This window comes from Gasterosteus aculeatus, chromosome 3, assembly GCF_964276395.1.
Source record: "Gasterosteus aculeatus chromosome 3, fGasAcu3.hap1.1, whole genome shotgun sequence".
NCBI classification, from domain to species: Eukaryota; Metazoa; Chordata; class Actinopteri; order Perciformes; family Gasterosteidae; genus Gasterosteus; species Gasterosteus aculeatus.
The window spans coordinates 9,171,273-9,184,351 of record NC_135690.1 but is presented as its reverse complement, the minus strand read 5'-3'; the positions used below and the strand labels follow the sequence as shown (position 1 = coordinate 9,184,351).

Here is a 13,079-nt window from a genome sequence, read left to right as displayed (position 1 = left end):
CTACACCGATTACTGCACTGCAAATAACTGAAGTTAATCACGCATCAGTCTATTGTGTTTGAGGTAAAACTGAATCGCTCTTTGAGTAGGAACTTCAATCTCTCCTGATATCTACAAAAACACAGGCAGAGAAGGAACAACCACTTACATTAAAGCACAAAACTCCACCAACACCATCCAATTAATCGCCTGGGACACAAAAGGGAGGCTTCTAATCGACACCGGACAGAGAACGAGCCGGGGAACAAGCGCGGTATAAACCGTCAGATAAGGCAGACATTTGTAGGCGCCGTGTCAACACGTGAGGATCGAGAATTTTAACAACTCCAACGCTGATGCCCAACAACAAATTCCTCCCATCTTTGGTTCACAGGACGTTAGAAGGACTCTTGATTTGTATCGGGCCGCTCTGACTGTGAGTGAAAACCTTTTGAACAGCTGGATCGAACTGATAAGCTTAAAAGCATTAAGGAGAATAAATCGTGCTGGAGGGGAGAGATCCACCCGTTGCTCCTTTATTTAGGATGAAAAAGAAGAAGGACAATAGGCATCCAGTGTCTGTGTGTGTGTGTCTGTGCGCCTCACAAACACACTGAAAAATATGCTGGTGCTTATAAGTAGACGTGTGTGATGGTTTCAGTCAGATGTGACATTCCTTTAGTGTGTTCGATCTGCACGAAATATGGAAGGCGCTACCCCCCCCCCCCCCCCCCCCTCTTTTTCTCCAGCTTCCTTTCATCCCTCGTCCACCCCTCCCGTCTCAGGGGGAGAATTGCAAAATCAATAGTGCTAAATGGAGTTGCTGCGGAAGCCATTGAGTGTCCCTTCTAAGTGCTGCAGGAACGAGACGAGTAAGAAGCAGCTGTGACACCCCAGTTACGTCTTCTCCTTCTCTATCCAACACATTCATTTTCAACAGTCTCAACTACTCCCTGAGCTCCTCCTCATTACGAACTACTAGGCTGCAGTAGCTTTTACCTTTGAATTCCCTTCCTCAGTGTACCTTTTAGTAGAGATTATGAACAAGAAAGTATTGATATTAAACTCAAATGGTTACAGTAGCACAGCAACACAATCTCAATTCCAGATGTTACACCGGTAATCTTGAATGACGACACCTGTAAAAATCGGCCAGGAGATCGCAGTTGGTTCCCAACATTAAACAAAGTGCCAACATCACAGACCGTACATAACCAGTTGACTCCGTACTATATTTACAGTTTTATCATGTTATATCATCTGAATGCCTTTGACTATTTCGTGGGGAAATATACCGAATATACAGTGCGATCACAAATTCCCACAGTGGAACAAAACAGTAATCCATGTCACTACCAATCCCCTGATGCAATGCCCTTCATGGAGCAGATGGTTAAATGCCAGTTTATCAGCAGGGAGTCCTGACTGAGTGGTATTTCTCAGCTATTTGTCACAGAGCGCAGGTGCATCCAATAACACAAAAAATGTCTCGGCTCCACCGACTGTCATTTTGCAGTGATACCAAGAACTAGAGCTGGGTCAGTCCTAGGTGGCTAATATCAGATGTGCTTTTCCTGCGTTGGCATGTCAAAATGCCTGACGAGAAATAGCTGATCAGAATTTTATTTCCACTTCCAATAATGGCTACTAGTACAATAATAATGAATCGAGAGAGCTCTTAAACGTATCTTTTGAAATACAGTCAAGAAATCACAACCATGGTTTTAAATCAAAGAATGTTGTTAAAAAGATTAACCAGCTTGCATTTTGACTGTAGTTTAGCGGTCTAAATATCTTTCTAGTATTTTCAGAAAGTCCAAATACAAAGTCACTGCCGCTGCTGCTGCCGTTTTCAAAGACGTTATGATCACTGCTCTTTGTTGTAGAAATACCACGTGCTGCTCCGGGCCACAAGGCAGATGTTGATGTCAGTTTTTATATTCAAAAATAATTGGTTTCTCTCTGCACCAAGATTCAACAATCACAGAAATTCTTCAACCAAGTTTCACCCTTTTTTCCCCCCGTATGTAAGTATAGTAGTTAATTGCACAACATCTGCGAATACGCAGGGAGACACTATCCTAAAAAAGAGAAGCATACGAGCAGCGATGACTACACCAAACTGCACTCTTTTTATTTCTTTGACTCTTCCCAAATGTGCTCCTATGATGTCATCCTGTTATTAACCTCCAGTATTTCAGACTATTTTCCATTTATATTTAATGAGACTCTCCGCACAAGTGATTTGTACTGGTGAGCAACTCATCCCGTATTCTCTTTGACTGCACGGCATGCTTCCTCCGTGGTCCTGTGCAAGATCTAAACAAAAGAAGCAAATGGGATACCCAAGAGAATGAGAGCGAGAACAAGGGGAAGCGAGACTGAAATAGAACCGAGTCTTGAGGTTGTTTTCTTGTTTGCCAAGAAAAGGCAGCAGTCAGATACTTGGCTGCCCTTTTCTTTGTCACAGCCACCTCCACGGGCCTCCGGAGAGAAGAACCCCGGACTAAAGAAAAACACTTTTCATTTCTACCTTTGAACTGCAACAAACAACCACGGGGCAGGACGGTACACGTCGGCACTGATGCCGGGGAAACACACAGGAATTTTTGCATGCTGGCAATCGAGGACTGTTTAACTTCAATACACCAATTTCAACGCAAGATACAAACTAATATGATAGAAAGGATGAATCCAAAATATCAAAACATTGCAAGGTCAGAAAGACACGAGCACACATCCATGGAAAGAGACAAATACAAATCTATTTTAATCTGCTTAGAGAGCAAAACAAATCAAGAGCTCGGTGTGAATATGAAGCCTGTTGTGATAGTCTCAGTATGAAGTGGACATATGTCACATCCCTATTGCAAACTCTTAGATTCACACCCACTATTTTGTGAGCTGGGGCTACTCTCAGGAAAGGGGAGGCTCCCTTGTAGGTCCTTGGTTTATGGACCAATGGTCTTTTTGTTATTTTTGCAGTCTGATATCTCAGCTCATTAACTGGACAGTGAACCAGTGTGACTAGATGTCCTTTGGCTGGATGATTCTCATCCAAGTGTCCAACTTTCTGAAGTGTCCTTGAGCAAGACTCCAGCTGTCCAATAACTGGCCTCACACTACATAGCAATGTTTTTAAGGGAGGGGACCAAGTTATGTACAGTACACAATTGTGTATATCTACAGGATGGTTACAGTAGGGAAAAGCACTGTGCAACATTTAGGGAGAAGCAAAAATAATTTCTGCAGGACTGAAACAGCAAACTGCAAATTAGTTCAGCAACTCTGCAGAAGCATGACAGATAATAGAGGTATGCTGCTATGCGAGCTATTAGCCAGAACCAAACAGGCTTTCCACTTTGGGTATATGCTTACATGTGTGTGTGTACATAGAATGACAGTGTCTTTCTACCCTGTTATCTCACTCAGCAACGGGAAGAAAGCGATGGAGAGCCTCCGGTAATTAGAATGGAGAGGCTCCCCTTCCCCGGAACAAATGATGATAGCCCTTCACACGCTGTAAAAAAAAATCTACCTGAAACGACGCTCCCGCCCAAACAGGACAGAGACGAGCCCACACAAACACACTTCTCACCTGCTCCAGTTTCCAGTGGAACTCGGCAGGCCTGAACGTGTCGACCTGAGTGAAATCTCTCCTCAGCAGGAACACCAGGCGGCAGTTGTGGACGTACAGCGAGTAATGGTGGCGGTTCATTTCTGCAATGGGAAGGTCACAGACATGCACGGTCACCAAAACACTCAAACATCTGCTCCTTTGGCCTTCTGATGGATTGTTTTCTGGAGACATACAGCACAGCTGTGTGAAAGACTGAACTTTTTTCAGCATCCTCGGTTTTCTAAATCAAGCCACAGCTGTCAGCATGACCAGAAATGTGGTTACCGCATGCATGTTGCTGCTATGTCTGGTTTGTGATTATTGACGAAGTCTGTGTAACATATAAGGAGAGTCCTACATTCAAATAAGCTTAAGTGGGATGAGATGAGAGGGGTGCAACAATGTTCTAAAATAGAAACAAGCCATCTTTTCTTCATTTAAAATAAACTATACTTACATAAGATTAGAAGAGAGTACAATTATTACGGCGTCCAGTCAATGTGTAACTTAAATGTAACTTAATGAGAAGGAAGATGTGTCGGGCCTCGATTCACTGCAGCCGTGTATCATGCTTCAACCTCCCTCCAACTTGTTATTGCTCCAATCACATTACTCTTGTGAATGTAGACCGCTCAAATATTCTGTTTACTGTAAAATATTCACAGTCCAGAAGCTCAACATACTGTAACTTCTGTTTCATTGGGACTTTTACACTTTTACACATCATCCTAGTTTGTTTTTCCTCTATCGCCTGTTGTTGGTGTCTCCAGGCTGAGCCAGACGAATGGCAGAATGCAATAGGTGGGGATCTTTCTGCACAGCACATGTGATCTAGCCTCCACACTGAGCGTTCTGGTACCATTCATACCCTTCAGCCAAAATGTTGCGACGGATTGACGAACAAACCACTCTGCAATTTAGCATTACAAGTTCAGACCACACATCTTGTGAGCTAATAAGCCATCTGTGAGGGTATTTTGAAAGCATGCGATGTGCAGATGGCTTGCTTAATTACACAGTTGAGGCAGCGGAGTTGAGAGATGCAGTGGGCAAAAAGTGTAAAGTTCCAAAGACACTTCCCATTGTGGGCCTCAGTATGGGTCTATTTGTCTTGTTACATTTTGAACGGATGTTTTTTTTTGGATCATTTTATGTTCACAGTTGGCTTCTAACATTTCTAACATAAGAAACATTTTCCTCACCAGTCTTGTCGGAGTTACACAGTAAGGTTTCCTTCTCGGCTCTGAGTCCCGGACTGGGCCCGTGTTTCATCCACGTTGCTATGGTGAACTGGTCTGTCAGGTTCTGGGGCACCACGTGATGTGGGACATTAGCAGCCTGATGTCCGTCGAATCTGTAGATGAGGTCGCTGTCGCGGCTGCTGTCTGTCAGCAGAGATGCCGTCCAGTTTGTGGAGGAGCTGGGGCCAGGAAGGAGGTCAGTGCTGCCCGACGCGGCACCTGGATGAGTCAGTCACATGATGCAACGCTGTCAAGGGCCGGCACACAGTATCAAGCTGCTCAGAACCCGGTTCTCTGGAGCTTTATTTTTCCTATGGGATATCATTGAGGACCAGAAGTCCGTTTATGATGTCATGTCATTTGTGCAATCAATGAAGGACATATGTGACATTACTGGCTGTCTGTCGTGGCTCATGTCACACACCACGAGTAGTGGTCGAATCAGATGGAAATTGAATTAAATCTAATAAATAACTCACATCTGTAAATCGCCGGCTCGTGTGACAAGACATTTTGATTGATTGCAAATCAACACTTTTTTTGGGGGGGGGGTTGAATGGGGCAATGAGGTGTTAAGAGCGTAAAAAGGGGAAAATATATAGATTTAAATATTGCACAATAAATATATATTTTTATTTTTAAAGAAAATAAAGATGTTTCAACTGCATTATCAAGTTTGTACATACAACGGTGAGAAAAGTATAACTGGAATTTAATTTGAAATTAAACAATTACTTCAAATTAGTCTCTAGAACTGAAATGGCACACTGGAATTTGGTGTAGTAATATACCAAGATGTCATGGGGTAATTTCTTCTTTCAATTACCTTTTTCCATGGATGTCATAACTACTCTTTGCTCTCTCATAGTCCCTGACTGTCTTAAAATGTTCCTCAATAGGATGGAACTTCTACTTTAACATCTTTTCTCTACTTACCACAGAGTTTTTGCAGAGACTTCTCAGAGTACGTTTCCCGATCACAGCCCTTCCCGATGTGATTTGTCTGTAGTTCTAACATCACCTTCACGCCAGACAGAGGACCTCCGCACGTTTCAATGTGCATCTTGGGAAACAGCGGCCTGCTTCCCGTCCCCGGCTCATAGTCCACCCGCTTGCTCCAGCCTTTAAGAGTCAACATTTTTGGTTTGTTTTAAGTTTAGTTAAGTATTTACTATTGAAAACAAAATGTGGATAGCTGGTCTAAGATCTCATATTCATTTTATCTGTCAAGTAAAATTTGACTTAAACTGATCTTCTCTCAGCTTATTAACTTCCTTTTGCGTGACAACAGCTTTTACTATTTTCTACCAATCGCAAAGGTATCACAGACGTTATGTGGCTAACATTGTCCTCTGCTGTTAAAGGTGTCCACAGAAATGTAGGAAATAATTGATGTGATTTCTTTCATAGTGAGCATGTGGATCTTCACCGAAGGACAGCAATCAGGTTTAAGATTTTGAAAGCGATTCCTCGGCCGTTGTCCAGTCAAAGGAAGAGGGGAAATGGCCAGTCACATGACAGGCGAAGTAGAAAGAGGTGCTGACCTCCTTGTAACTGCCAGTCCTGTTGCCAGGTGTTATACTTTAATTACCAAGGTCTATCTATCCTGACTGTACGATATCCTTTAAATCGCGTTGGTGAAAGCGATTCACAAGCATCATTGTGTGCTGGAGTGTGTGTGTGTGTGTGTGTGTGTGAGTGTGTGTGTAGGTGGACACCTGGCAACTCTATCAAAGCCTACAGAGTATGATGTCATGACTCCAGAGAAACAAACAAAAAGACAAAAAGGGAAACAAACTGCAGGTAGGCAGGCGAGCAGAAGTAAGAGGTGAGATGGAGCAAGACGTATTTAGCCTTCGTTTACCTTCTTCAAAGAGCTGCTGAGCTTTACACACAGACAATAGACATGGATGAGGAACAAATGACTTGATGTTTTATTCAAGGCATTGAGCTGCTGTGGGTTAATGGTTTTATAACAGGATTATGCACTGCGGCCTTTTTATGAGCCAAAACCGCGAATCCTGCAACATTGATGAGGTTGTCAGCTGCTGGGACAGAAAGTGTCCCTTTGTGATTGTAATGCTGAGAGTCGATCGCCCCAGAGCACCATCTGGATCTGCACATCTCCCTTCTATTTGCTTCTGAATAGCAAAATACACATGAATCTTAGACATTAGGCTTTAATATTTCTGTGAGTGTCGCGGCAATGTTTTAAAGAATTTAAAAAGCAACCATTCCCTCCCTATTTCACTCTAAGTTTAATTGTGTCCATTCGCCCCTGAGCAGAGTGTTTTTTCGGGCTCTTTGTTGATCACTTCCTTCCTCCCTTCCTCCCTTCCTCCTTTCCCCCTCTTATCTGTCTCTCTGTCTCCCTCCTTCATTCCTTTGTGAGCTTGACTCGTGAGACGCTGTCAGCGCTGACAGGTGAGGCAGCGGGGGAGACGGGCTGGCTCGAATGCCGAGCCACAGGCATGTTAGAGGAGGGAAAAAACACACACACTCGAGTCAACTTTCCCTCTGGAGGTTTTTTTGTTCAGGTCTTCTGATTTCCTCGAGAGACCGTCATTCTAAAATGAGATAGAAGTCCCTCGGTGGAAAGGATATGCTAAAATGCTGCACTGTCTGCTTCAGTTTTGGTAGTATGGTTTTACATTTAAACAATATATCAGTGTTCTTTATACCAGCATAGAAATAATAGAAGTACGTTGTAAAGTATTACAAGGTAAATCAATGCATTTTGAAGATATATTTAAGTGTGGGTTTCTTTGTCTCTGACCTTGCCATCCGGGTTTGCAGACAGGCTTGACATCAATATGCACAGCCACATCCTCCTTGGCTCTCTTCTGACCACAGTCAAAGGCCGTCACCATAATCGTGTAGCTCTGCTGCTTGTCATAGCTCAGCCGCTCCGTGTTTCTGATGTTTCCTAGAGGACACACATGCAAAGAATAAATATAATTCAATGATAAAGTGAAGAGCGGTTACGCTTATTCCACAATAATAAAGCAGGAAATACTTCTCAGTTCTCACTGAGCAGCAATTGAAATTTACTTTGCATTAAAAAATAAGTGCTCCTGAAAAACAAAAATAACTGTTTTTATTGAAGCTTTTCACTGGAAACTTACTAGTAATCTTGTATTGCATTTGGAAATCTGAGCATCTGTAAACAGTCATTTTAAAATAACAATGATGTTCTTCAGCTTAAGGACAGGGAGGGAAGGCTGAAGGACTTCTGGTAAATATATATAAGAATAAGAGTAACTTTTCAATCTCTTCCTGGTGGGTTTACTCATGAATTGTTTGGAAGCATCAGTATCAAAACCAGTTAAAACACACCAAGTACCTTTCACCGTGACTTTAAGTAGCATCCAGTCATATGTTCCTATTGGCATGTGAGCCGGTTTTATTAGACAAGTTGAATCCAAAAGTTCAAAACAAGGTGCAGTAACCTTCTAATGTGGCTTGGAGCTGCCTCAGGTGTGTGAGGACTACTCAGCCGTAGCCACCGAGCTTTGGCTCGGCCATTAATCAGAAGCAGACAAAAGACACACAAACAAACACTGACAGAGACTCCTGTGTATTTCATTGATTATTTGCCATTTTATACATTGGATGCTTTAAACCCTAATTGCATGGAACTAGACCAGTCCCGCGACTGTGGAAAAAATGTGTATGGCTACATTGATTCACTAGGGATTACACGCCAGGAAGACAACAATCCTACAGTATGTTTCAGTGCAGTTTAAACCGAGTGAGCTGCTGCAAGCAACGCTGTACATCATCAACAAAGAACATCAAAGCAGAGAGGAAAAAAGACTCAATTATGTTCCAGTTAATGATTAAAAACATAATTTGTATGTGAGACTGAAGCAGATGTTCCTAAAGATAAAACAGCAAGCTGCATTGCAACGTTGTGCTGTTAGTTTGTCAAAGGTTTTTCCTTTCCGTCCATCGAAGGACCTCTCAAGCTACTTTTGTTGTTTGCATCTGCAGGCATGGCTGTCACTCTGGTTTCTGTCAGACATTGGAGCAGAAAAGATGATAGGAAATCAAAAAGAGTGGAGGCCGGAGGAGAGGAGACGCGGTGATCGGTTCAGAGCACAGCAGTACAGAAAAGAAGAGACGAGATGATCTGAAAATGTCAAAAGGAAGAAAGGTGAGGAGGTCAGAGTCAAACGTGCATCTCCCACAGTCACTATTAAACCACATGTGGTGTGGACAAAGTAACAGTTAAAGTATGCCATTTCAACCACATGCCACTTTTTGGACAGGTAAGATGATATTTCCATTTTAAAAACACATTTTACTCCACTTGGTTCAATTGCAGAAAAACTTTAAAAGTCTCCCACTCTGGGGATTTATGACCACCTGTATTAGGATTTTATTAATCTCCAAATAGTTATCAAAGGGACACCAATTAGACATGAAGTTCAATGTGTCACAAGGAGTATTACTCAACTTGTAAAAACAGTTGAATAATGAGTTTTGTGCCTCTGAGGGGAGATTTCTTAAGTTTAGCTCTGATGAGACTTCCCTCACTGCTTACTGGCACTGAGGTAACAAACTGCAGTCCCTCACATCACAGGAAAAAAGGCAAAACAGAAGGATGTTAACAAAAAGGCTCCAGTACTCACTAGAGTACTAGCATGGTATCAATTGAATTATGGTTCATACGAAGGGTCAATGTGAGAATGAAAAGGCTGAACGTGTGTCTCCATTTCTAATGCAACAATGTCACCGATCAAAGAGAATTAAAAGCGAAATAATCTGGTTTACCAATACGATCAACCCTGCGTTATTTTCTGTTTGCTGTGGGCAACGCTCCATGTAATCCAAACACAGCAACGGGATGTTTCACTAGAGCTTAATGTGTCTACTGACACGCTGTTTTCATTCGGTTTTAATTTCAGTTGACTTTAATCAGATATTCGAACTACAGTAAAGTCCATTGACTTTATTTCCGTTTGTTATCTTCTCATCAGAGAGATAAGGAGAAAGACAAAGTTAAGAAACTTTGGTAGAATTTGGTAGAATTCAACACACGTATGCATACCCAAAGCCCTCCGGTGTCTCGTCAGTCTACATTACGCTGCACTCAAATCAGCACGACGTGAGTGTGGAAGCTCAGCGAGTAGGCAGCGCAAATGCAAAAGGTGAAATTTGATATAGGCGGATGGGCTCAGAATAGCTCTCAATCAGAAATAAAACACTCTCCCCCGACAGACGGCGAGACGTCTGAAGCCACAAATGAACAAAACAAAACAAAAAGCTGTCAAAATTGAGGATGCGTCTTTGGTAAGTTACTTTTAAGCTACAATATGCACTGATGAAAAAGCTACTTCAAGGATCAAACATCAATGCGACAAAGAAAAATCAGCCACAGTTACCTAACCGCTTCTTCCTAACTGCATATCTAGAAGAATATTCATAATTGTTTATCTTTCGTTTAGTGCAGGTCCATAAAGAGAAGACTGGTGCCGTATCGGTTTATAGATCAACAAAGAAATGTTGATCGTCGTGCCAGACACACCTTGAATTTCTTGATATGATGGTTTTTATATACAAAGTCGGTCTATTCAATGTTTCCTACACGATTCATCTCAAGATTCAGTTGTTCACTATTTGTCAAGTCCATTTTTTTATAAAGTCATTTTGAGCCATTTAGATTAAAAGTCTGGCCTGAGACATCCAGCAGCATAGAGACACATACAGTTACAGAAAAACACAGAATAAGAGAAACTAAAAGGTTAAGACACAGTGACCTAACTGGGTTAATTAAAAAAAAAACTTAAACATTTTTGGGAATAAGTTATATCAGTTCTTTAAGGTTTACATATTTCTGCAACATTTCCCACAATGAGGGTGCAGAGTACATAAAATCCCCCTTTTCCATTTCCGTTCTGGCATTTGGGACAAGGAGCATGAAGCAGTAGGAGAGAATGAGTATCGTCCGACACGTTTCTGCATGGTGAAAACACACATGTAGCTTGGGAGCAGATTTATAAATGAAGATGTAGCAATGACACAGCTGCCCCACACACTAACTTCAGTAGAGACTTTCACACAGACATTCTGTCTGTGCTTTTTTTATACCTTCTGTATAAAGTAAATTATCCTTAATATATTTATCTATTTTTTAATTTTAGTTAAGAGAGCTGGAGAATTGGTGCTACGCCATCGGCACACAACAAAGCACAGACAGAGAGATGGACTTCTGTGTATAACCCGGTAGACCTCACTCCACCATATCTTTACCTAGCAAAGAGCTGTTGGCCGCCATATTAATGCTCTGAATGTAGAGAGCTTTTTGACCTTCTGTACAATTGTGTGTGTGACAGAATTAGCGGCCCTTCGAAGTACTTAACTTGACTAAAAACTTCATAAGAACAAGGCCTCCAGGCAGGCGGACAGAGTCTCGCTGCGCTGTCCTAGTTTCCCTCCTATGTCACATACTTCCCAACTGATCACATCATTTATAACTACAGTCCAGTGTCTCATCAGCCAAAGATTCAACACACACACATAAATGCACTCACACACTTACCATTGCGGTCTATTGCAAATGGCGTCCCAGCAGTCACAATCTCATAGTTGCAGATCTGGCTGTACTGTGGTGAGCAGTCCTGGTCCCAAGCTTCCACCTGCAAATTATAACCCTACATTTACCCCCAGTTCTCGACCGACGCTAAACAGACCATAAACAACCCCAAAATCCAAAAATGTACAAATCAGATTATTTTCTTGTGGAATTATTTCAACTTTTTAAAACTGCACGTCAGATTGATTGTAACAATAAAACAATGATGGGAAATCTAACAGAGCTCTAAATTACAGCAATATATAACATTTAAATACCTGCAAAATGCTGTCGTAGATTTTGCCCTCCGTTACCGATGCCTTGTAAAGGGGTTCCCGAAATACGGGGCAGAACTCATTGACATCGTCAACCTGAATGTGAACCACCGCCCTGAGTGGAGGAAAGATGGAGCGACGAGGGAGAACGGAGGGAGGATGCAAAAACAGTAGAGTAGGAATGAAAAGAAATAAAAAGATGGATGGAGGATGGGAGAGTTGAGAGAAGGAAAAAGCATTAGCAATCAAGTCATTAGAGATCATTAAAATGAATTAAGTACTAAAGTAATTTAGTGTTCGTATTTAAAGAGTTTGGTTTAGGCAAAAAATGATATTATCAAGTACACACTGATAACATTTGTGCACATTAGGTATAAAAACTGAGCAATAATTCAGATATCATGAAATGTTCTCTCCCGGTGACCTTCACTGACAACCACTTGTGGTGCATCTGAAGAAGCACATCTGGCTAATTAATGGCATTAGCTTAATGAGGCCTATTTGGAATGTCATGCTATGATAATGTCACACTTTCACACACACACACACACGTACACTTCTAGTCATTCATCATCCACTGGTGAAATGCATCCCAGATCCCTGAGCTGATAAATGCTTCTTCCTTTAGAGCCAAGCCTGCAGCCGCCTATTTCCGAAGCTCCTTGTCTCCCAACTGAAGGGCCGGAGGGTTTGATTGGCTGCTGTCGGTGCCATTCTGCCTGTCTGTCTGTCCATCTCTCTCTCACACACACACACACACACACACACACACACACACACACACACACACACACACACACACACACACACACACACAATATTGCTGGCCCATTAGGGGGACATATCCTCAGAACCCAAACCGCAACTCTCAGCTGTCAATGCTGCTGTGATCATGGGGAAAATAGATAGAGGAAGAAGAGAATTTAGAAACAGTGGACAATCTAATCTAATCTAATTATAGATTTACGGTATTTTTTCCTCACCATTTTCAAATCATAGTTACTCTCCAACCCAGTCCTCTCTAAAGCAGCGTCCTAAAACCACTGATGAACAGATTGCTTTCAAACATGTTTGAAAATGATTCAAGATAAGTGAGCGTCACATCATTTATTTGTAGATTCCAGCCTTTAAATATTGATTTGTGTAAAGCTGGTATGAAATACACCATTAAACATCAGTATAATGCAGTCTGTGGTTGTCTCTGTGAGGCTCAACTTCTGAAAGTTTCTTTGTTTTTCATTTGTTGTCAGAATTTCTTTTTACAACTAAATAGAAGTAATCTATGCAGCAGCCTTTGTTACTTTTGAGAAAATATGTTGTGTCCGTCCACTTTAATTAAGAATTACTCCAATAGCCAAACAAGTGAATCATGAGAAGACAATTAATAA

The 13,079-nt window shown here is 41.8% G+C and overlaps 2 protein-coding genes across 3 annotated transcripts in view; one reads left to right on the top strand and one right to left on the bottom strand.

Annotated features, from left to right (window-relative positions):
• LOC120815955 (SPRY domain-containing SOCS box protein 4) overlaps positions 1 to 12,875 on the top strand; it is an 84,469-nt gene extending 71,594 nt beyond the window's left edge. The window contains exons 3-4 of one of the 2 annotated variants that reach the window (XR_013467107.1): positions 8,833 to 8,995; positions 12,320 to 12,875. Coding sequence is in view for 1 of the 2 variants with exons in the window: in XM_078099048.1 (XP_077955174.1) it covers positions 8,833 to 8,927 (95 nt within the window). In the remaining variant the exon portion in view is untranslated. Of the gene's footprint in view, positions 1 to 8,832; positions 9,674 to 12,319 lie in introns of those variants that run through there. The other variant, XM_078099048.1, reaches the window with a different exon arrangement.
• Positions 1 to 13,079, bottom strand: part of clstn2a (calsyntenin 2a) — a 91,025-nt gene that overhangs the window by 16,142 nt on the left and 61,804 nt on the right. The window contains exons 4-9 of the mRNA XM_040171074.2: positions 11,695 to 11,806; positions 11,384 to 11,480; positions 7,616 to 7,765; positions 5,776 to 5,961; positions 4,801 to 5,058; positions 3,578 to 3,699 (exon numbers count right to left, since the gene is read on the bottom strand). Of these exons, the coding sequence (XP_040027008.1) occupies positions 3,578 to 3,699; positions 4,801 to 5,058; positions 5,776 to 5,961; positions 7,616 to 7,765; positions 11,384 to 11,480; positions 11,695 to 11,806 (925 nt within the window). The remainder of the gene's footprint in view (positions 1 to 3,577; positions 3,700 to 4,800; positions 5,059 to 5,775; positions 5,962 to 7,615; positions 7,766 to 11,383; positions 11,481 to 11,694; positions 11,807 to 13,079) is intronic.